Below are 21,583 nucleotides of genomic sequence, written 5' to 3' on the forward strand. Positions count from 1 at the left end.
GCGCGCCTTGTAAAAAGTACATGTGTTAAAAATAAATAAATGAATGAATGAATGAACGAATAAATAAATAGAAATTAAAAAAATAAAAGGACATGTGTTAAGCGTTTCACCTCACTTAGACTGGGCTTCCAAGTGGGGCCAGAGCCCTCTTCAGGCTGGGAACCCCAAGGGTAGGGCCTGGGTGGGTACTCCCCCCTATCACCAGGCTGGCAGCCCCAGGGGATGGCTTAGGGCCCCAGTTTGGGAGACCCGTGGGTAGGGCCGGGCCTTCCAGCCTTCCTGCAGACTGACAGCGCCGGGGTAGAGAGCCCCGGGAGCCGCGCGGACCCCAGACAGAGCTCCCAGAGGCGGGGCCCGACCCCTCTCCGCCCTGCGTGGGAGCCGCAACGGCGAGGCACGCTCTGACCCGGCCCGCGCCTGCCGCTGACCCGCCCGAGCCGCCGTCGCTGTCACCGCTTGAGGGTGGTGAGCGGCTGAATCCCGCCCCCGGGAACCGAGCCCGCGCCGCTGGTCCAATGAGGGAGCTTCGCTCCGGACCCCGCCCGCGGGGGGGGGGGCGGAGCGAGGCCGCGCAGGCGCACGGCGCGGCCGGGCGGGCCGGCTGGCTGGGAAGATGGCGGCTGGAGCCCTGGCCGCCGCCGTGGAGCGGGCCCGAGGCGTCCGGGGTGCGCGGGCCAGGGCCGGGGCCGGGCCATGAGAGCGCCGTCCTCGCGTCCCCGAGCCGCGGAGCCCGCCCGCGCCCCTCGCCATGGCGCGGCTCGCGGACTACTTCGTGCTGGTGGCGTTCGGGCCGCACCCGCGCGGTGAGTGCCGGCGCGCGGCCGAGGGCTGAGGGCCGGGGACCGGGAGCCGGGGAGGGTCAGCCGGGGCGGCGGGGCAGCCCCAGGGTCAGCCGGGCACCTGCCGCCCTGGTTTGGGGTCCGGGGTCGGGGGTCACGGAGGGCCGACCTCCCCGAGGTGGGCAGCGCGGCGAGACGGGGCGGGCCGAGATTGCCCACCCCAGTCAGGGCAGAACCGGGCCGACAGCGTCTCGGCGTCGCCCCGGAGGTGGGAGGGCCCTGGGGCGGCTCGGCCTCCCGACTCCCAGTTGGGTGGGATGGGCTCTCTCTGCTTTGGCGGACTGCCGGGCGGCTCTGCTTCCAGGGGCACGGAACGTTCACTTGCAAGCCCCTCCTCTGACCCCCAGTGCCTCTGTGCCGTGTCTCAGGTACAGGAGGCTGGGGAGCATGCAGAAAAGGGGTGGGGTTCAGGGACTACTGCTTGAAGAGGTGGTGTTTGAGTTGGAACTCGGAGGACTTCAGAGGGAACTGTGGAGAGGAGAGAGAAGAGTGTTCCTGGCAGAGGGCCTGCCGACTTCATGCCTGCAGCCAAGCCCTGGGTGGGAGAGTGGTGTGGTGACTGGTGCCGATGGCCAGGAGGTCCGTGTCTAGGGTCAGCGCCCGTGTCCGAGAGCCCTTCAGCCCAGGGGGTAGGAGAAAACAGCCTGACAGTGACATCAGCAACAGCCGTGGAGACAACGGCGTTGGGGTGTGCACTCAGCGTGGCAGGCCCTGCACAGCCCTTTGTGTGTGTGATCTCACTTCTTCCTCCCAGCAGCCCACCGAGGTTTCCCTGTCGTTGCCCCCATGTGTAGAGTGCAGTCAGGGCAGAGAGGTTGAGTGCCTGGTCTGAGCCCCCAGAGGGGCTGGGACTCGCACCCAGCCTACCCCAGAGCTAAGCTGGGGTCTCAGATCCCAAACTGCAGGAGGGCACGCGTGTCACTGGGGGGTGGGGTGGCTGTGTGGTCAGGCTGGGGCTGAACCTTGAGCCTGAGAGTGGGGTCGAGACCCCCAGTCTACCCTGCTTCTTGTCACCCCAGCTGCCTCTGTCACCATCCAGGACCCGGACTGGCACTCCTCTTTGCTTTTCTTCTGGCTGAGCCTATACCTTCTGGACTCCACACTCTCCAGACTCTCCTCGCGCCCTTTCGCTCAACACTCGCTCCTCCTCTCCACTCCTCCTGTCGTATCCATCCCGACACCCTCAGTCATGAGCATGTCTCTCCCTTCAGGGAGGGCGTTCTTGTAGGCAAGGACCAGTTGTCCTCGTCCTGCAGTCTGCACGTGGCAGGCTCACTGTCAGTGTTGAACAGGCCCAGAGGGAGAGCTGTCTGCTCCAAGGCCTGTGGGGAGGGGGCAGTGAGGAGGACATGCCAGCTGCAGCAGCGGGGTGCACTGGATCCAGGGAGACAAGGCTGGCCGAGGTGCTGCCCCAGCGTGAGGGCCCCCAGGCTGCGTGCCGGGGCAGGGGCTGCCTGCAGAGTGAGCTTGGAGGCTGAGGACGCCGAGGGCAGTGTGGGAGGCATGCTGATGGTGGTGGCAGCTGGAGCGAATGTGAGGAAGGTGAGAGGAGGCATGGGTAGGCTCCGTGACAGGCGGGCTGGAGCCACACGGGCGGCGGGCACCCCAGGTGTGTGTGGCCTCTGAGCAGAGCAGGGGAGAAGGCTGGCGCCCCCCAGTGAGGAGTGCCTGCTCACCCCAAGTGACCGGAAGGAGTGATTCTCAAGATGTCCCTTCAGTAGGGCTGGGGGGCCACGGAGCCCCCTAACCGCTGTCTTCCGGGGTTGGAGCTGGTCAGCAGCTGGCTGGCTACCCAGCCTCAGGGCCTCCCTTGGCATGACTGGTCCATCCCTGTGAGGAACAAGCCCACGAGCTGGAGTCCCGGCTGTGGGACTGAGGGCAGAGCGAGGTGGTGGGGGAGTCTGAAGCAGAGGAGCACCGCATGAGGCTCAGTGGTCCCTGCTTTGCCACTTGATACCTCTGTGACCTTGGACCAGTCTTTCGGCCCTCCGCACCTCACCTTCCTCATCTGGGGGCCGGGTGAGTGACACAGACCTCCCGGGCTGCTCTGAGCACAAGGTGGACATACACACGTGGAGCTGTTCCCACAGAAGCTCCAGGGAGTGCTGGGTGTCTTGTTAATGCTGAGCAGCCAGCGTGTGGACAGCACTTGGCACAGACAGTGGGCACCTCTGCGGGAGGTGGCACGCAGGCACCCGTGCGTGCTGGCAGGCCTAGGACGCTCGGGCAAGGCATAGTCTTTTGGGTTGAGTGGAGAGGGCCGAGTGGTGGAAGGCTTGTCCGTGGCCTGGATCTGCACACCCTGTGCGGACCTTCTGGGCGCTGAGTCCCGGAGTCCTACCTGAGGAAGCACCCTGCTTTCATGGTTACTACCTGGCAGACCGCTCCAGGCAGGAGGGCAGGGAGGGGACTGGGTGGTTCCCTGCCATTCATCTCAGAAGGTGTAGCCGCCTCCCTTGGTGAGTTGGGGGAGCTCCTTCACTAAGGACATGGGTTTAGCCTGTATTGCACCCTGGCCCAGCCCTGGGGACTTCGTGGGGGCCAGTTCCTGGCCAGGGAGTGCCCTGATGGTGGTCAGCTGACTTTACACAGTGTGACCAGTGCCGGGGTGTGACTTTGATCTGACCAGATGGCCGAGTGCATATCTGCCAGGGAGGAGGGGCTGGACCCCTCCTGCTGCTGGGGGTTCCACCCCCAAACATCTGAGAAGAAGACTTTCCACCCCTGGCCTGGCCTCTTTTGGTCCTGACCATGTTGAGCTGGCCACATTCCTCGGCCCCATCTACTCTCCCCACCCATGTTCCTGCCCTCTCTCTGGAGCAGGTTGGGGCTGTTTGGGATGGCCTTGGCTGGCTCCCAGCCCCACCCTGGGAGCCCGAGGGTCCAAGTCCTTGGGTCAGAGCCAGTCGGGTCTGACCGGGGAGGTTGGAGAGGTTGCAGCCCCTCTGCACTTGTCCTGTGCTGTGGCCAGCTGGGAGCGGCCTGTGTGTGGAGGTTTGTGTTGAGGTGGGAGGTTGGGTTTGCAGCAGGACGCTGCCGTCCTTCGTACGGCCCGGCTAGTCTCAGGGTGTGTGTGCTGGGTGTGGGGAGGGGCGGGCAGAGGAGGGTGCCATCCTCCCTCGCCTCTGCCCACAGCACATGCTGGCCTGGGCCGGCCCAGGCATCGGAGCCTGGCACTGGTGATGGCGTTGCCAGCAGATGACGGACGTGAGCTCTGTGTTCCCTGCCCCGGGGCTGGCTGTGGGGACGCGGCTCTTGTCCCCATCTGTGTCTCAGGGGATCTCTGTGCCCTTCCTCCTAGGGCCCCCCCAAGTCCCGCCCTGTGACGCACAGCTGTGCTGGTTGGATTAGTCCTGTCACCATGGGGTGGAGGTGTCCTCTCTCTTGTCTACCCCAAGGTGGGGCAGGGGACTCAGCTGCTGTAGGTCCCCTTCACGGCCTCAAGAGCTCGACTGGGTGGGGGACACTGGGAGACGTGGCAGAGCCCTACCCCCACCCCCAGGATTCAGGCCAGCAGCCAGATTGCAGCCCGGCCCCTGTTGGCACAGAGCTGAGGCATGGGCTGGGGTCTCAGGGAAGGGTGAGGGAGTCAGGACACATCCACGGTGCGCCCTTCCAGGGAGGGCCGGCGAGCGCTGGTGTGCCTTGGGGCTCCGGAAGCTGCCCTGGACTTCCTACTGAGGAACCTGTTTGCCTGTGGTGTGTGAGCGGGGCTGATCGTGGCGGGAGGGTGGTGCAGCGGCTGTCTGTGATCAGCAAGCCCTAATTAGGCCGAGGGCTGTGCAGCGCTGGACGCGGAGATGTAGCTTCTTGCTCGTGGAGCTCCTGTCTGGCTCAGCTGGCCAACAGGTGCACCAGGAATCCCAGAAGGCTGTGTTAGAGGGTGGGAGGTTCTTGGGGTCCCACTGCAGGCCCCAGACTTGGGCAGGGTGCAGAGAGCTGGCTAGAGGAGGTGACGCTCTTTGGGCTGAGACCTGAGGGCCAAGTTTGGGACCATCATGGCCCAGAGGAGGAGCTGGCGGGGGAATGCTCACCTGCCCAGCCTAGTGCCATCCTCCCCGCCCCCCCTCCACCCTCTGTAGGCGGCCTGGACACCTCCAGGAAAGCCTGCGCTCAGTTCTTTGGAGGGTGGAGCCCTGCACGTGGGAGTAGACGTTCCCCACGATGAATGGGGTAGGGAGGGTGGGCAGTGGCCGGTGGCCAGCCACTCTGCCCACTTCCCTGGGGGAGAGGCTGTGGAAAGCAGCCCCCTGAAGGCCACCTGCCCACTGGCTTCGGGAGGGAGATGGGGCAGAGGCTACTGTCCCCGTCCGCACACACCTCCCTTCCTTCCTCCTCCTGCTGCCTCGTGGCAAGAGCTGGGTGAGCCCTGGGTGCCAGCCAGGGCTGAGCTGAGATGGTGGTTTGGGGCTGCGCACACGTTGGCCCTGGGGGAGGAGCCACAGTTTAGGGTGAGCCAGCCTGGGCCTGTTGAGGGTGGCCCTTGGGAGTGGGCCTGGATGGACCCTGGGGGCTTCGGGGGGTGTGTGTGTGCGCGCGCGCGCGCGTAGGTAGGTGAGGCACCAGCAGACACCTGTCCTCCCCCACCCTGTCTTGTCTGCCACCTCCTCTCAGTGTCAGTGGTGGGAGGGGGAGGGGAGCAGGAAGCTGAGGTTTGGTGAGTCAGAGTCACAGCCCCTCACTACCCCTGCTCCCCCAGCCAGCAGCGACCTGCCTGCTGCTGACCTTTTTGATATTGCCTCCGTGATCCTGGAGAGTGGCGGGTTCCTAAGATTGCAGCCCAGCTCCTCTGCCTCTGGGGGCCTGGGCAGTGTGTGCTCTGGGGCTGCTGGGGTCCGTTTGCCAGTGCCCTTGGGTCCAGGCCTGTGCCCAGGCCCCCAGCTCGGTCTGAGGCTCCTGTGCCCACTCAGGTCACAGGTGGACCAGGCAGGCTGGACGTGGGACTGCATCTCACAGGTTCTCAGAGGCTGCACACGGGGGCTTTCTGGGCCTTCCCTATCCGCCCCTGCTCTTCTGCTGGTGTGGGCAGTAGTGTTGAGGCTGGTCTGAGCGGAGGGCTGGACCTGCTTGTCGAGTGTGGGAGGTGAAGGTGGAGAGCTTTTGTCTTTCCTGCTTCAAGCTGCTGCCATGCTGGGTGGGAGCTGGGGGCAGAACAGGGACCCCCGTCCTTCCTCCGCGACGCCCGGGTGAGTGCTTCCCCGACTTGACTCTCATCATGCCTCCAGGTTTGTTTCCACAAAGGGTGGGCAAGAGGCAGGGGCCTCCAGCTGGCCCTGCCAGTGTGGACTGGACCTGGCAGCACTGCCCTGGGCGTGGAGTGGGGGAAGCAGACCGGAGGGGGTGCTTTGGGAGTGGAGGGGGTTCTCTGGGGAACACATGGGGAGCTAGCAGGCTGGGGGTGCAGGGCCATGCCCTTCTCCCTGGTCTGGAGGACCCTCAGGGCTGCACAGGGCAACCTGGTCTGTGGCTGTGTGCAAGGCGGCCTTTGCAGGCAGGGAGCAGGCCTGTGTGCCACCACCTTCAGGGCTCCGGAGAGCGCTCCTGTCCTTCCTGCCAGCCCCACCCCTCCTTGGCTGTCTTCTGGGACCTTTGCTTGTCGCGTCTGCCTCTTGAGGTAGCAGGGACAAGCCGCAGTTTGGGGCTGTAGGCACGGGGGGTCCTTCCGCTGGCACAGGTGGCAGGTGTGAGACCCTTGCACCTCTCAAGTGGGCCCAGGGCTGGCAGGTGAGGCGGAGGCAGGGAGCAGGGCTGTGGGCCGAGTGCCTGAGCTGGGCACTGGCTGTGGAACCGTGGGGAACAGCGCCCCCCTTGCTGGAGGGGCAGGTGCGGTGCAGCTGGGCGGCACGCTGGCCTGTGGCAGGCTGGGTGTGGGTTCTGGCTGGGGGTGTTGACACAGCGGGCGGGACCCAGGAGGGGGGTAGTGGGGGTGGGAGTAGGGAGTATCTCCCCCTACTCCCCTGGGCTGGGGCTCCTGGGCCCTTTTTTTTTTTTTTTTTTTTTTGAGGCTCTCACAGTTTATTTTATTTTACTTTATTTTTTTAAATTTCCAGGTCATTTAAAAAAAAATTTTCTTATTAGAGTAGAGTTGATTTACAACGTTGTGTTACTTTCTGCCGTACAGCAAAGTAAACCAGTTATACATATACGTATACCCACTCTTTTTTAGATTCTTTTCCCGTTAAGTTCATTATAGAGTACTGATTGGAGGTCCCTGTGTTATACGGTAGGTCTTTATTAGTTACCTGTTTTATATACAGTGGTGTGTATATGTCAGTCCCAATCTCCCAGTTTATCCCCCCCGCCCCCCGCCGTAACCATAAGTTTGTTTTCTGCATCTGTGACGGGCCTCCTGTGCTCTTGGTGCCTGGCCCAGCCAGAGGCTTGCAGGGACCCCGGCCCCACAGCAGGGGCTTCTCTCCATGCCCTCTGGTGGTCCTGGGGTCTGTGGCTGCCTAGGGGCCCCTCCTCACAGGACTGTCTTTAGGGAAACCATAGGTTTGGGAGCTGGGGCTGGTCTGGTGCCACCTGAGGGCCAGGATGGGTGAGATGTTTCCACTCGGACCCTCGAGGCTCCTGACCGGGTGCAGGTGTGGGAGGTGGGAGGTGCTCTGACCCCTGGCTCCTGTCCTCAGGGAGTGCGGAAGGCCAGGGCCAGATCCTGCAGCGCTTCCCAGAGAAGGACTGGGAGGACAACCCGTTCCCCCAGGGCATCGAGCTGGTGAGTGTGGGCGCTCCCCCAGGGCCTGGAGCCGAGGGCTGGGGCGCTGAGACGGTGGGGGGCAGGCACCGTGAGGACCCCGCTGGGTACAAGGAGACATCAGCTGCATTGGAGAACGTAGGGCGGGGGTGCAGGCTTGGCTGGTCGGACGCTTGGTGCCCACATCACGTCTTGTTGTCCCTCCCTCTTGATGGTGGGGACCATGCCCTGCATCACAGGGTTCTCGCCCCGCACAGTGAGGCCGGAGGCTCTTACTCCCTTTTGTGTGGGAGAAGGCCGAGGTCCAGGAGGCAAGGCATGTGGGTCGCAGAGCAGGGTGCTGCTGGCTGCACTGGAACCCGGCCTCCAGGCCCTGGCTGTGCAGTCCCTCGCAGGCAGGGGACCAGAGGGAACTGACTGCTGACCCCCGTCCCCTTCCTCCCGATAGTTTTGCCAGCCCAGTGGGTGGCAGCTGTGTCCCGAGAGGAACCCACCGACCTTCTTTGTTGCTGTCCTCACCGATATCAATTCCGAGCGGCACTACTGCGCATGCTTGACTTTCTGGGAGCCCGTGGAGCCCACACAGGTAACCCTGCATGGGCCGAGCCTCTGACTGTGGCCGACTCCCTCTGTCCTGTGTGTGTCTGGTCCTGGTGACCCAACCCCACAAAGGCTGAAGTTTCCAGAGGGCCAGTCCTGTCTGAGTCACCTGTGTCCCGTGTCCCCCCCCCCCCCCCCAGGCCTCAGGAGACCTGCCTGAGAGCCTGGCATATGGGGCTTCTGTCCACAGGAAGGGCTGTGCACCGAGGACACTGCCGAGAGGGAAGAGGAGGCAGGTGAGGGAGGCCCAGTGGGACTGTCCACCGCAGCTCCTGGCCCGCCCGGCCAGCTGTTTGCTCCAAAGACGCTGGTACTGGTGTCTCGATTGGACCATGCGGAGGTGTTCAGGGTGAGGCGGGCAGCCGGGCACAGGGCAGGATGCGGGGTGCTCCCGCTGGCTGGGTCGTCATTCCCCGATCTGTGGTCCCTGCAGAACAGCCTGGGTCTCATCTACACCATCCATGTGGAGGGCCTGAACGTGGGCCTGGAGAACGTGGTTGGGAACCTGCTGACGTGCATCATCCCTCTGGCCGGGGGCTCACAGGTGGGTCAGGAGGCAGCTGCTGTCCACCTGCAGCCACAGGACCCGCTGGTGCCTGAGGCCACGGGGTGGGGCCTGGTAGGCGTTCGGAGTCCAGCCTGGGCGGAGTGCGGCCCTAGCCTCGGACACTGTCCTGCGTCTTGGTGCCGCCGCCTGTCCTCTTTTCTTGGCCCTGCCTGTCTCGTGTCCCATGTCGCATCTGGCTCTCCACCTGGCACCCTTTGGTTCCTCTGTCCTCTCCCTCCTTGGGTGTGCCTGTCTCTGGGTGTCAGTGTTGGCTTATCTGTCCAGCCCCCCGGTCTGTGTCCCCGCGTGTGGGTGTGTCTAACTGTGTCTCTCTGCCTGTCTGTCCCGTGCAGCTGGACTCTGTTGAGGACGGAGTGGTACGGATTCTTTGTTTCTTCTGCCCACTCAGGCCCCGTCCCCACCCCAGGTCAGAGGCCCAGAGTTTTCTCTGCAGCACTGCTTGGGCCGACAGAGGCCAGACGTGGCCTTTCCCTTGTGCCGTGCTGCCCATCCTGGCCAGTCCCACCTCGGGGTCTGTCATTCCCCCAGGCCCGCCTGAGGCTGTGAAGCTGGGGGTGACCCAGGTCTGGGTGGAGCAGCTGAGCACTGGTCCCTCTCTCTCCACAGAGAACCATCTCTTTGGGGGCTGGGGACCGGCAGGTCATCCAGACCCCACTCACCGACTCGCTGCCCATCAGCCGCTGCAGCGTGGCCCTGCTTTTCCGCCAGCTGGGTGAGCCTGGTGCCCGCAGCCCCACAGCCCCCACACAGTCCTTCGTCTCCCCTCCCGGGGCTGGCGGACAGACATCGAGGTTTCACCGCAGGGCGGGCGCCTGCGCCCTCTAAGCCTGTCCTCCTCCTCAGGCATCACCAACGTGCTGTCTCTGTTCTGTGCGGCGCTCACGGAGCACAAGGTGCTCTTCCTGTCCCGGAGCTACCAGCGCCTCTCGGACGCCTGCCGGGGACTCCTGGCGCTGCTCTTCCCTCTCAGATACAGGTGCTGACCTTACCGTTGCCCACTGCCCCGCAGTCCCTCCGCCCCACCCCGGCCCTCGGGCTGTCGCGCTGAGCCTTGGCCCCTTGCAGTTTCACGTACGTGCCCATCCTGCCGGCGCAGCTCCTGGAGGTGCTCAGCACGCCCACGCCCTTCATCATCGGAGTCAACGCTGCCTTCCAGGCAGAGGCCCAGGAGCTGGTGAGGGCCCTGCTCAGCGTCTGCCTCGCTGCTCCAGGCTGGGCTGACCCCAGGCCCTGCTGACCGGCCCGTGGCTCTCTGACCTCTCGCTCCCTTTGGTCCACAGCTGGATGTGATTGTAGCTGATCTTGATGGAGGGACGGTGACTGTGCCCGAGTGTGTGCACATTCCACCCCTGCCAGAGCCACTGCAGAGCCAGACGCACAGTATTCTGAGCATGGTGAGGCAGGACCAGGGGCCTCGGGGAGGCTGGGGTGGGGTCACTTGGTGGCCGGAGGAAGCCAGAGCGTGGGGCTGGTGTGCAGCTGACCCTGCTCCCTGCTGCTTCCACAGGTCCTGGATCCAGAGCTGGAGCTGGCAGATCTCGCCTTCCCTCCACCTACGACGTCCACTTCCTCCCTGAAGATGCAGGTGGGGGTCGCTGCCCCTCTGGGGGCCCAGGCCCACCCGGTGCTGAGCGCTCCTCCAGGGGGTCGCCAGGGCCGCGCGGGGTGGGTGTGAGCCTCGGAGGGTCCTGCACAGGAGTGGCCGTCGGCACCGAGTCTTAGAGGAGGCACTGTGGCTTGTGTGGAGGAAGCTTGGAGGGTCAGGAGGGTGAGGTGCCTGGAAGGCTCAGGGCCTGGCACTCACCTGCCCTCACGTATGCCCCAGGATAAGGAGCTGCGCGCCGTCTTCCTGCGGCTCTTTGCTCAGCTCCTGCAAGGCTACCGCTGGTGTCTGCACATGGTCCGCATCCACCCGGAGCCTGTCATCCGCTTCCATAAGGTGGGCGCCAGGCGGGGGCGGGGCTGGGCAGAAGGTGAGTGCCCGAGGGGCTGACCTCTTTGTGCACCGCAGGCAGCCTTCCTGGGCCAGCGTGGGCTGGTGGAGGATGACTTCCTGATGAAGGTGTTGGAGGGCATGGCCTTTGCAGGCTTTGTGTCGGAGCGCGGGGTCCCCTACCGTCCTACGGACCTATTTGATGAGGTGCACCCCGACCCCACCTGGGAGGAGCCGCCATCACCCCCCTCCCTGCCCCAGCCAGCCCGCCTGACCCTGCTTCCTCCCCCAGCTGGTGGCCCACGAGGTGGCACGGATGCGGGCGGATGACAGCCACCCCCAGCGTGTCCTGCGTCATGTCAAGGAACTGGCAGAGCAGCTCTACAAGAACGTAAGGCAGGTGGCACGAGGGGGCGGGTCACTGTGCTGCCCTGGCCCGGGCTGCTCGCCCATCCTGCCTGTGTCCCCCCCAGGAGAACCCGTACCCTGCTGTGGCTATGCACAAGGTGCAGAGGCCAGGGGAGGCCAGCCACCTGCGGCGGGCGCCCCGGCCCTTCCCCCGGCTAGACGAGGGCATGGTGCAGTGGATCGTGGATCAGGCCACAGCCAAGATGCAGGGCGCACCCCCGGCCGTGAAGGCCGAGAAGAAGACCACCGTGCCCTCAGGGCCCCCCATGAGTGCGTAACCGGGAGGGGGAGCCTGAGTGTGGCCGAGGGTGGACGTGAGGTCAGAGGTGAGCACGTTCTCTGCTCCCCAGCCGCCATACTGGAGCGGAGCAGTGGGCTCCACGGCAACAGTGCGCGCCGGCTGGAGGTGGTCCGGAACTGCATCTCCTACGTGTTCGAGGGGAAGATGCTTGAGGCCAAGAAGGTGAGGGTAACCCGGGCACAGGGAGCGCTGGGGGCTCTGGGTGGGGGCGGCCTGGGCCAGGGCAGCGGCTCTCAGAGGAGCCCTGGCCCTCGTTCTCCCGCAGGCGGCTGGAGGGAGCTGGGCTGGCAAGAAGGGCAGGTGGACACCGGGTCCACCTCAGAACAGCTGGGTGCAGCCTGCTGGGGAGGCTCCGCGGGAGGAATTTCCTTCAACTTCTAGTCGTCAGAACGCTCTAAAAGTCCCTACTGTTAAGTGTCTTCTTTATCGCTCACGGAAACTAGTGTCGACTCACACGTGTCTTTTTTTTCTTACTTGCAGAAAGTGGAGTTCATTTAGCGTTCTGCCCTCTGTGATGTCCATTGACACTTTGGGTCTCTCAGGACAGCCAGTTTGAGTCTGTCTTGTGTTTCACAGCTGCGTGGTTCTTTGTGAAGCACCTAGTTCTTAAACCAGCCCTTTATCGGGTTCCTGGTTGTTTCACAGTGTGCGGGAGTATCAACAGGACAAGTGCAGCCCTTTCTGTGGCCCGCCCAGTGCTGAGCCGGCTGCTGGCTCTGCGTTAGGCTTGTGCGTTCTAGGCGCTGGGGCCCTGGCCGGCCGTGGGGTCTCGCTCAGAGCACTGGCAGTGTTGTGAGGTTCGTGTGCGGGGGGCTGGCTCCACTAGCGCGTTGGTCTCTCTTGGGCAGTGAAGCCCCAATCTGGGCACACCTGACCGGATGGCTTCCGGTCTCCTCTGTGCTGAGAGCCTGGGCTCTGGCCCCCACGTCTGGGCCAGGCCTCCCCTGTGCCTCAGGGCACGGTTGGGTCCACATAGGCTCGTGCCCTCATCCCCTTGTTTCCCCGTCCGCAGCTGCTTCCAGCTGTGCTGAGGGCCCTAAAGGGGCGTGCGGCCCGCCGCTGCCTTGCCCAGGAGCTGCACCTGCACGTGCAACAGAACCGGGCGGTCCTTGACCACCAGCAGTTCGACTTCGTGGTCCGCATGATGAACTGCTGTCTGCAGGTGAGGCCGGGCCTCACACCCTGCTGGCGCTGTGGCCACAGGGTGGGGCCGGGCAGGGCTTCCCCGGCCTACCCATAAGGGTGCATCTTCTGGCGGTGCCGACAACTGGGGAGACCCCGGTCTGCCGGTGAGGGTGGCGTGGGGAGAATCCTTGTGGGAGGCTGGTGCAGGGGCCTCCTGCCCTCAACCTCCGAGCAGCCCTGGGGAGCTGGTGCAGGCGGTTCAGGGACTGACGGGAGGTGCTGCTCTGTCGGCGGTGCTGGTGGGGGTGTGAACGGCCCGGGGCCGGGATCCGACGCCCCCGGCCCTACTGCAGGACTGCACCTCCCTGGATGAGCACGGCATCGCAGCTGCTCTGCTGCCCCTGGTCACTGCCTTCTGCCGGGTGAGTGCTGGGGCGGACAGAGTCTCCCCAACCTCCTGCCGGCTGCACCCGCTGACACCCTCTTGGCTTCTGCAGAAGCTGAGCCCAGGGGTGACGCAGTTTGCGTACAGCTGCGTGCAGGAGCACGTAGTGTGGAGCACGCCGCAGTTCTGGGAGGCCATGTTCTATGGGGATGTGCAGACCCACATCCGGGCCCTCTACCTGGAGCCTGCCGAGGACCGAGACCCCTCCCAGGTGTGTGGGGACTCCCTGGGCCCGCGGGATGGGGCTGGCCTGGCTCTGGCTCACGTGCGGCCCCTGGGGCAGGTTGGGGAGGCACTCACACAGGAGGACGAGCGCTCTGCCCTGGACGTGGCATCTGAGCAGAGGCGCCTGTGGCCCACCCTGAGCCGCGAGAAGCAGCAGGAGCTGGTGCAGAAGGAGGAGAGCACGGTGTTCAGCCAGGCCATCCACTACGCCAGTCGCATGAGCTACCTGCTCCTGCCCCTGGACAGCAGCAAGAGCCGGCTGCTCCGGGAGCGCGCAGGGCTGGGCGACCTGGAGAGCGCCAGCAACAGCCTGGTCACCAACAGGTGGGGTGTGGCCTGGGGGCAGGACCTGAGCAGTACAGGCCTTGGGTTGTGTGGCCTGTGCCCACTGTGCCCCTCCCCGGCCCAGCATGGCAGGCAGCGTGGCGGAGAGCTATGACACAGAGAGCGGCTTCGAGGATGCAGAGACCTGTGACGTGCCCGGGGCCGTGGTCCGCTTCATCAACCGCTTCGTGGACAAGGTCTGCACAGAGAGTGGGGTCACCAGCGACCACCTCAAGGGGCTGCATGTCATGGTGCCAGGTATGGGGTCTGGGCTTGGAAACACTCCCCTTGGATGGGTGGGCGCAGGCCAGAGCATGAGAACTGCTCTCCCCCAGACATCGTCCAGATGCACATCGAGACCCTGGAGGCCGTGCAGAGAGAGAGCAAGAGGCTGCCCCCCATCCAGAAGGTGAGTAGGGGCCGGGGCGTGGCGGGCACCAGGACTGGGCTATGTTCTGAGGCACTGCTCCTGCCCCCAAACAGCCCAAACTGCTTCGGCCACGCCTGCTGCCCGGTGAGGAGTGTGTGCTGGACGGCCTGCGTGTCTACCTGCTGCCGGATGGGCGTGAGGAGGGTGCCGGGGGCAGCAGGGGTGGCCCCGCACTGCTCCCGGCTGAGGGCGCTGTCTTCCTTACCACGTACCGGGTCATCTTCACGGGGATGCCCACCGACCCCCTGGGTGAGCCTTTGGACCCCTCTGCCCCCGCTCCCCTTGCCCCTCCCCCTGCCCCCCCCCCCAAGGTCTTTGGGCTAGTGGGACTTCTTCTGCCTCTCCCTCTCCCCTTCTCAGGGGTTTAGGGTCTCTGTGGGAGATAGGCTGTTGTCTTTCCTCCCCACCCTCCCGGTCTACCCCATAGCTCTGGGACCCTGAGACTCTGTGACCCTCGACCCCTCCCGTCCCCCTGACTCTGCACCCGGCTTGTTATAAGTGGGGGAACAGGTGGTGGTCCGCTCCTTCCCGGTGGCTGCGCTGACCAAGGAGGAGCGCATTAATATCCAGACCCCCAGTGACCAGTACCTGCCGGACGGGCTGCAGCTGCGCTCCTGCACCTTCCAGGTCGGCTGGGGTGTGGGCTGTGTTGGGTGGGGTCTGTGGGCCCCTGAGTCGCGGCCCTCTCCAGGATGCAGCGTCTGAGCCCTAGTCTTGTTCTCATGAGCGGCTGTTGAGCCAGCATTGAGCCCTTTGTGATTCCTGAGTTGACGGGGAAGTCGCTGTGTCTTAGCTTGGTGTCCTCTGCCTGCGCCATGTGCCAGTTTTGGGGGCTCTCCCGTTTACCTTGCAAGGCCCGAACCCTAGAGGCCGTGTCTGCAGCGTGCTGCGTGAGCCCGGCCTAGCTGAAACCTACACAGATTAGATGAAACACAAAGACTGGGTTCCTGAGTCTCCGCCTACATGCAGTCTGGGGAGCAGGCCCTCCGCTCACCCTCTGTCCTTGGGGCGCTCCTTCAGGACGTGTCCGTCACCGGATGGAGAGGCGAGACTGGCCCTTCACAGTCCCACGGTAGACCTAGCCGCCTTTCTCAGGGCCGTCTGGTCGCAGGGCCCTCACCCGTCCATCCTGTTAGAAACACCCGAGTTCCAGTGATGCAGCACGGGGCGTCCCGTAGGCCTGTCCGCCTTCGTGGCCAGGGCTCAGGCCCACGGGCCTCCCAGCCTCTGAGGGCCTCATGTCTGACACAGCTGCTGAAGATGGTCTTTGACGAGGAGGTGGGGTCTGACAGCGCTGAGCTCTTCCGCAAGCAGCTGCACAAGCTGCGGTATCCACCAGATATCAGGGGCACCTTCGCGCTCACCCTGGGTTCTGCCCACACACCCGGCCGGCCGCCCCGTGCCACCAAGGACAAGGGTCCTTCCTTCAGGTAGGGAGCTGGGCCCCGAGGCCAGAACACCTTCCCTTCGCAGAACCACTGTGTGTGTCCCCTTGTCCATCGCCTCACCTTTGCTGACCCTGCAACTGTACTCCTCGGGCCCCCCCAGGACCCTGTCCCGGAACTTGATGAAGAACGCTAAGAGGACCATCGGGCGGCAGTATGTCACCCGGAAGAAGTACAGCCCCCCAAGCTGGGAGCACCGGGGCCAGCCACCCCCTGGGGACCAGGAGGACGAGATCTCAGGTCGGGGTGTGGGGAGCCGTGGGCGGTCTGGGTGAAGACCCTCACGTGGAGGGGTAAGGGACCCGGGCAGCCCCTGGGTAATGACCCCCGTGTGCCTGGCCTGCCCCAGTGTCAGAGGAGCTGGAGCCCAGCACGCTGACCCCTTCCTTGGCCCTGAAGCCCTCGGACCGCATGACCATGAGTAGCCTGGTGGAGCGGGCGTGCTGCCGGGACTACCAGCGCCTGGGGCTGGGCACGCTGAGCAGCAGCCTGAGCCGCGCGAAATCCGAGCCCTTCCGGATCTCCCCGGTCAACCGCATGTACGCCATCTGCCGCAGGTGAGCAGTGAGCGCGGCAGGTTTGGTGGCCTCCAGGAGGCCGAAGGCCCAGGGGCGCCTGGCTGTGGGTCCAGAGTGCCTTTGGCCTCACGTCCGCCTCCTCGCAGCTATCCGGGGCTGCTAATCGTCCCCCAGAGCGTCCAGGACAACGCCCTGCAGCGCGTCTCCCGCTGCTACCGCCAGAACCGCTTCCCGGTGGTCTGTTGGCGCAGCGGACGCTCCAAGGCCGTGCTGCTGCGCTCAGGGGGCCTGCACGGCAAGGGGGTCGTCGGCCTCTTCAAGGCCCAGAACGCGCCTTCTCCGGGTAGGCTCCCTGTTCACGCTGCAGCCCGCCCCGCCCCCGCCGCCCCGCGCCCCGCCCCCGGCGCCCCGCCCCCGGCGCCCCGCCCCCAGCTCCACTTCCTCCCGCAGGCCAGTCCCAGGCCGACTCCAGCAGCCTGGAGCAGGAGAAGTACCTGCAGGCCGTGGTCAGCTCCATGCCGCGCTATGCTGATGCGTCCGGTCGCAACACCCTCAGCGGCTTCTCCTCGGCCCACATGGGCAGTCACGGTGAGGGTGCTCGGGGCCGGAGGACCTGGGGGGTAGTGATGGCATTTATGGAGAGCAGACCAACAAGGGGGCAGGGTGTTTGGGGTGTGGGAGCAGGTGAGTGTCCTGAGGCCCAGCTCTGACCACTCCTCTGGGGGTTTACAGAGGAGGCAGCAGGCCCAGGAATTTGGGGCATGCGCCCAGGGGCCATCCTGGGCCCTACCCCTTGCCGTCGGGGTGCTGGTTCAGGGCGACCCTTAGAAGAGCATGCTGTCCACAAGCGGTGGTCTGGTCTCCTGGGGTGACAGGCGGGGACCCTGTTGTGGCAGGGTGAGCCATGTGGATGCCTGGCGCTGGGAGAGGGTTTTAGACAGGAGACACCCAGGAGGGCCCCAGGGCGTGCAGGCGGGGGCGGGGGGGGGGGTTTGTGTCAGGATGGGCAGCCTCACCCCAGGGCCTTGCTCCAAGGCAATGGCTTCTGCACCCCGCTTACCCTCCAGCTGCCCCCATCCTGCCCCCGCATCTCCCTCATCTCCCCCCTTGACAGCCTCTCCCCTACCTGCGCGTCTCCCTCCATCTCCCCTCCTGGACCCTCCCTCACTGATCTCTGGTCCCTTCCGGTTCATCCTCTTGGCCCTCCTGAAAGCTGCTGGGCCTCGTCGGAGCTGCCACCTAGCCCATGTTGGTCCTCACGTTGGTGATCAGCGAGCTGCCTCTCAGTCCGTGCTTGGAGGTCTCGTCGCCCTGCTGGAGGCACGAGGGCTGGGAGGCTGCCCGCACTGGGCCTGACCATTGCCCAGATGCTGGCCTGAGCCAACCCCTGCCTGCGCCTCAGCAGGTGTGGTGCCAGTGTCTACCAGGGATCTGTACACACCTGGAGCCGTCCTGGCGGTTGTGTGTGCAGAGCTGGCCGATGTCACGAGAGGGTCACTTCTCTCTGTGAGACCCTTCCCCCACCCTGGCTTGTGCAGACATCACACCAGGGGTCACTTGTCGCTCAGGCCTTCCTGATTCCCTCCCTCCCCTCACACTTGTCTGCGTTTTTCTCTGCTGCTGCTCTAGGTTCCAGATGCACTGGCTCCCAGATGCATTGCTCTAGCTCTCAGGTGGGCTTGGGGGCTGGCAGGCCACCTGTGGGGCTGAGCCTTCCAGAAGCCCGGGCATCGTCCTTGATTCTTCCCTCTCTGCCCACCCTGAGTCTGAGTTCACCACCCGAGCCTGCAGCCATCCCCATGGCCGACTGCCCCCACGCTGGCCCAGGCTGCTCCTGCCCGTGGCACAGGCCCTCCTGGTGCAGCTGCCACTCGTTCCCGTAGGGGAGGGCCTTCACCCCTCCCGAGTGAGGCCTAAGGAGCACCCCAACTGCAGGCACCTCCTCTGCTGCTGGCGCACACCAGCCCCCCAGTCGCCGTGCAGCCTGTAGTCCAGTGCTCCGTCTGTAGCTGTTGTTACCACTTGCTGGGCACTGGGGCCAGGGGGGCTGGGAACAGGGTGGCCAGGCTGTCCTCACGGTGGTTAATGGGGATGCTGCCCTAGGAAGCGCTGGGCTCGGTGCCACCTTCTGAAGCGGCACAGGCCTTGCTCCTCTTGGTCCTCTACTGGGAATACCGCTCTCTAGTTTGAGTGGCTTTTAGTTTTCCAAACATCAGAGACCATCATTAAGTGTGTTTCATGGTTGCGCTGTCTTCCTGCCTTCCGCCCGCTCCAGTGCTTCTGAGTGGCCCCTGCAGGCAGCACCCTCCCCGCAGGATCTTTCGTCTCCTAGTGCTTGTGTCTTCCCTAGTGTTGCTTGGGCATCTCTGAATGTCCCCACAGCCCACTGGTGCTGCTTCTGGGTGTCCCCCGAGTTCTGGGCACGGGCCTTCCCCCTCGTTGCCTGGGGGCATACAAGGTCTCGGCTCTCCTCAGCTGTACACCGGTTCCGGTCCAGACTGTGTCACGAGGACACGCTGTCCTCACCGTGGATGACCATGCTTCTGCCTGCAGCGTAGTGGGCTGGCGCCGTGCTGGCCTCTGGTGCCCTGCGCCCTCTCTGTAGAGGCGAGTGAGCCTGGGTCATAGCCAGGTGCAGGCTTTGGAATCCAGAGGCCTCCTCCTGTGGGCTCCCTGTGCCTCCAGGCTGGGCCGTCCCAGCCCGTAAGCCTCGTGCCTGGTCCTCACAGGTGGCTCTGTGCTGGGGCTTGGGCCTGCCTGTGTCCTGGACTGAACCACCCTCTGAGGTTCCAGGCTGGGAGCTCCCACGCTGGGCCTCCTCTTCTCTGGGCTGCGCCTCATGGGCACCTCCTGCTGCTGCTGTGTGCTGGGCAGGGGCCGCTTGGTGGCTGCGTGTCATGAGCAGCTTAGGCAGGGTCCACGGGGCTGAGGGTGCAGAGGAGGTGGCCCAGGGTCCTGCCTGTCCCCTGACCCTTCCTACCCACCACCGGGTCCTCTGCTCCCTCGTTTGCCCTGGGGGCCCAGAGGACCTTGACAGATCCTCACTGTCTCTGGGACCCCCGGGGGGTTCGGTGGTGACCCAGCCTTGGACCCAGTTCCTTTGGGCCACAGCTCCGCCCTTGCTGGGCGCACCCCCGGGCCTGGGGCCAGGCCTGAGCCTTCTCTCTGCTGTGCCCCCAGTGCCCAGCCCCAGAGCCAGGGTCACCACGCTGTCCAACCCCATGGCGGCCTTGGCCTCCAGACGGACTGCGCCCCGAGGTACCGTACTGACCGCGCAGGCTGGCTCCCCACTCCTGGCACTGATGGCCCCATGTGACTGCTCAGGGCACTAACGTCCCCCACACTGGCACTAACGGCCCCGTGTGACAGACCAGCGTAACCCAGCCCTCGCCACAGCCCCGGCCACTAACAGCCTGACGCCCCGAGTCCCACCCTTGCCCTCCCTGGGAGCTCTGCCCCAGGTAAGTGGTGCCCTGGCCCTGCTCCGGTGCTCACCTGGTTTCTCTGTGCAGGTAAATGGGGCAGTGTCCGGGCCGGTGGGCGCAGCGGTGGGCTCAGCACTGATGTAGGCACCCGGCTAGCAGGCATGGGTCCCCCCCAGGCCAACGGGGCCCCCCCCGACCCAGGCTTTCTCCGGCCCCAGCGTGCAGCCCTCTACATCATTGGAGACAAAGCCCAGCTCAAGGTGACTGGGACAGAGTCCTGGGGCCAGGTGGGGGCACGGGGCCTGGGCGCGTCTCACCACGGCCGGCTTCCTCCAGGGTGTACGGCCAGATCCCCTGCAGCAGTGGGAGCTGGTGCCCATCGAGGTATTTGAGACACGGCAGGTGAAAGGCAGCTTCAAGAAGCTGCTGAAGGCGTGTGTCCCCGGCTATCCTGCCACCGAGCCCGGTTCAGCCTCCTTCCTGTGCTCGCTGGAAGACTCAGAGTGGCTGATCCAGGTCTCTCCACTGCCCCTGCCCCACCGTGGTGGAGGGCTACCCGGGGGGAGGAGATGCGATGGGCAGGGGCCATCCGGTGCCCACCTGGGTGCCGGGCCCCGCCACTTACCTAGAGCCGTGGGTGGGCGGGGTCTGGGCTTGCTCTTTTGATAGTATTGGGCTTCGGGAGGGGATGATGGCCACTTCCCAGTGGTGGTGCATGGACAGGGGAGGCCGGCCAGGGTCCAGCTGTGTCGGAGCCCTCTGCTCTCTGTCAGGGTGGGGCTGGGCACGTCAAGGAGAGGGGATGCCTCTTCAGGCCCAGAAGATGCTGATAGGCGGGTGGGGGGGCGGCCGGGTGGGAGGAAGCACGCCACAGCATTTCGGGTCCATCCAGGCTGTGCTGCCTCGCGGGGTGTCCCCTGGCGTGGGCCTGCGCAGCCACCGCTCCTGTGGATGTGTGGGTCCTGGGGGCCCGGCTGGGTGCTGGAGTCTTAGGCCACGGGCTCTGGGAGGTGCTGAGGGGCTGCGGGTCCCTGCAGATCCACAAGCTGCTGCAGGTGTCGGTGCTGGTGGTGGAGCTCCTGGACTCGGGCTCCTCTGTCCTGGTGAGCCTGGAGGACGGCTGGGACATCACCACTCAGGTGCGCGGTGGCCGGGGGTGGGGGTGGGGGCGGGTGTTGGGCCCAGTCCCCACGCCCTGCTGACTCACGGCGCTGCTGGCAGGTGGTGTCCCTGGTGCAGCTGCTCTCAGACCCCTTCTACCGCACCCTGGAGGGCTTCCGTCTGCTGGTGGAGAAGGAGTGGCTGTCCTTTGGCCATCGCTTCAGCCACCGCGGGGCCCACACCCTGGCCGGGCAAAGCAGCGGCTTCACGCCAGTCTTTTTGCAGTTCTTGGACTGCGTGCACCAGGTGAGCGGGCGGCCGTGGTGGGGGCTGTGCGTGCTGACCGCTGGCCGCTGACTCCTGATGCCCCACAGGTCCACCTGCAGTTCCCCATGGAGTTCGAGTTCAGCCCATTCTACCTCAAGTTCCTCGGCTACCATCACGCGTCCCATCGCTTCCGGACCTTCCTGCTGGACTCGGACTACGAACGCATCGAGCTGGGTACGGTGGGGGCGGGGGCGGTGAAGGTGGGCACAGGGGCGGGGTCAGCAGCCGGGGTGGGGCCGGGCTCAGCGCTGCCCCCTGCAGGGCTGCTGTATGAGGAGAAGGGGGAGCGCCGGGGCCAGGCGGCCTGCCGCTCGGTGTGGGAGTACGTGGAGCGGCTGAGCAAGAGGACGCCGGTGTTCTACAACTACCTGTACGCGCCCGAGGACGCGGAGGTGAGCAGAGCCTGGTCGGGGCGGGCAGGCCCCTCCGCGCCCCGGTGCTCACACCAGGCCCGCCCCCAGGTCCTCCGGCCGTACAGCAACGTGTCCAACCTGAAGGTGTGGGACTTCTACACCGAGGAGACGCTGGCCGAGGGCCCCCCCTATGACTGGGAGCTGGCGCAGGGGCCCCCCGAGCCCCCGGAGGAGGAGCGGCCCGATGGGGGTGCCCCCCAGAGCAGGCGCCGGGTGGTGTGGCCCTGCTACGACAACTGCCCCCGAGCCCAGCCCGACGCCATCTCCCAGCTGCTGGAGGTGCGTGTGGCCCCTGAGAAGGGGAGAGGGGGTCCCAGCGCACGTCAGTCCGGTGGCCCTGCCCCGGCCCCCCGCCCCCCGATGTGGACGGTGATCTGCTGGGTTCCATCCTGCCTGGTGGTGCCCCCTTCAGAGAGAGATGGGCCTGGAAGCTTGGGGCTGACGTTCAGGCTTCTCTCA

At 65.3% G+C, this 21,583-nt stretch overlaps 1 protein-coding gene across 5 annotated transcripts in view; it reads left to right on the forward strand.

Moving 5' to 3' along the window:
* The first annotated feature begins 574 nt into the window (after positions 1–574).
* SBF1 (SET binding factor 1) overlaps positions 575–21,583 on the forward strand; it is a 28,421-nt gene continuing 7,412 nt past the window's right edge. For 2 of the 5 annotated variants that reach the window (XR_013830448.1, XM_079936584.1), the window contains exons 1-36: positions 575–803; positions 7,472–7,557; positions 7,985–8,122; positions 8,327–8,485; positions 8,570–8,680; positions 9,311–9,416; positions 9,548–9,680; positions 9,770–9,878; positions 9,985–10,098; positions 10,212–10,289; positions 10,530–10,643; positions 10,716–10,844; positions 10,930–11,028; positions 11,111–11,315; positions 11,396–11,508; positions 12,359–12,508; positions 12,825–12,893; positions 12,969–13,127; positions 13,200–13,465; positions 13,551–13,723; positions 13,801–13,874; positions 13,949–14,144; positions 14,395–14,522; positions 15,147–15,325; positions 15,444–15,580; positions 15,690–15,897; positions 16,005–16,201; positions 16,309–16,446; positions 19,039–19,116; positions 19,371–19,543; positions 19,620–19,799; positions 20,321–20,422; positions 20,505–20,690; positions 20,759–20,885; positions 20,973–21,103; positions 21,173–21,403. Coding sequence is in view for 4 of the 5 variants with exons in the window: in XM_079936584.1 (XP_079792710.1) it covers positions 749–803; positions 7,472–7,557; positions 7,985–8,122; positions 8,327–8,485; positions 8,570–8,680; positions 9,311–9,416; positions 9,548–9,680; positions 9,770–9,878; positions 9,985–10,098; positions 10,212–10,289; positions 10,530–10,643; positions 10,716–10,844; positions 10,930–11,028; positions 11,111–11,315; positions 11,396–11,508; positions 12,359–12,508; positions 12,825–12,893; positions 12,969–13,127; positions 13,200–13,465; positions 13,551–13,723; positions 13,801–13,874; positions 13,949–14,144; positions 14,395–14,522; positions 15,147–15,325; positions 15,444–15,580; positions 15,690–15,897; positions 16,005–16,201; positions 16,309–16,446; positions 19,039–19,116; positions 19,371–19,543; positions 19,620–19,799; positions 20,321–20,422; positions 20,505–20,690; positions 20,759–20,885; positions 20,973–21,103; positions 21,173–21,403 (5,031 nt within the window). In the remaining variant the exon portion in view is untranslated. Of the gene's footprint in view, positions 804–2,640; positions 3,299–7,471; positions 7,558–7,984; positions 8,123–8,326; positions 8,486–8,569; positions 8,681–9,310; positions 9,417–9,547; positions 9,681–9,769; positions 9,879–9,984; positions 10,099–10,211; positions 10,290–10,529; positions 10,644–10,715; positions 10,845–10,929; positions 11,029–11,110; positions 11,316–11,395; positions 11,509–12,358; positions 12,509–12,824; positions 12,894–12,968; positions 13,466–13,550; positions 13,724–13,800; positions 13,875–13,948; positions 14,145–14,394; positions 14,523–15,146; positions 15,326–15,443; positions 15,581–15,689; positions 15,898–16,004; positions 16,202–16,308; positions 16,447–19,038; positions 19,117–19,370; positions 19,544–19,619; positions 19,800–20,320; positions 20,423–20,504; positions 20,691–20,758; positions 20,886–20,972; positions 21,104–21,172; positions 21,404–21,583 lie in introns of those variants that run through there. The other 3 variants (XM_079936586.1, XM_079936583.1, XM_079936585.1) reach the window with 3 other exon arrangements.

The sequence above is a fragment of the Stenella coeruleoalba genome (genome assembly GCF_951394435.1).
Source record: "Stenella coeruleoalba genome assembly, chromosome: 11".
In the NCBI taxonomy this organism is placed as follows: Eukaryota; Metazoa; Chordata; class Mammalia; order Artiodactyla; family Delphinidae; genus Stenella; species Stenella coeruleoalba.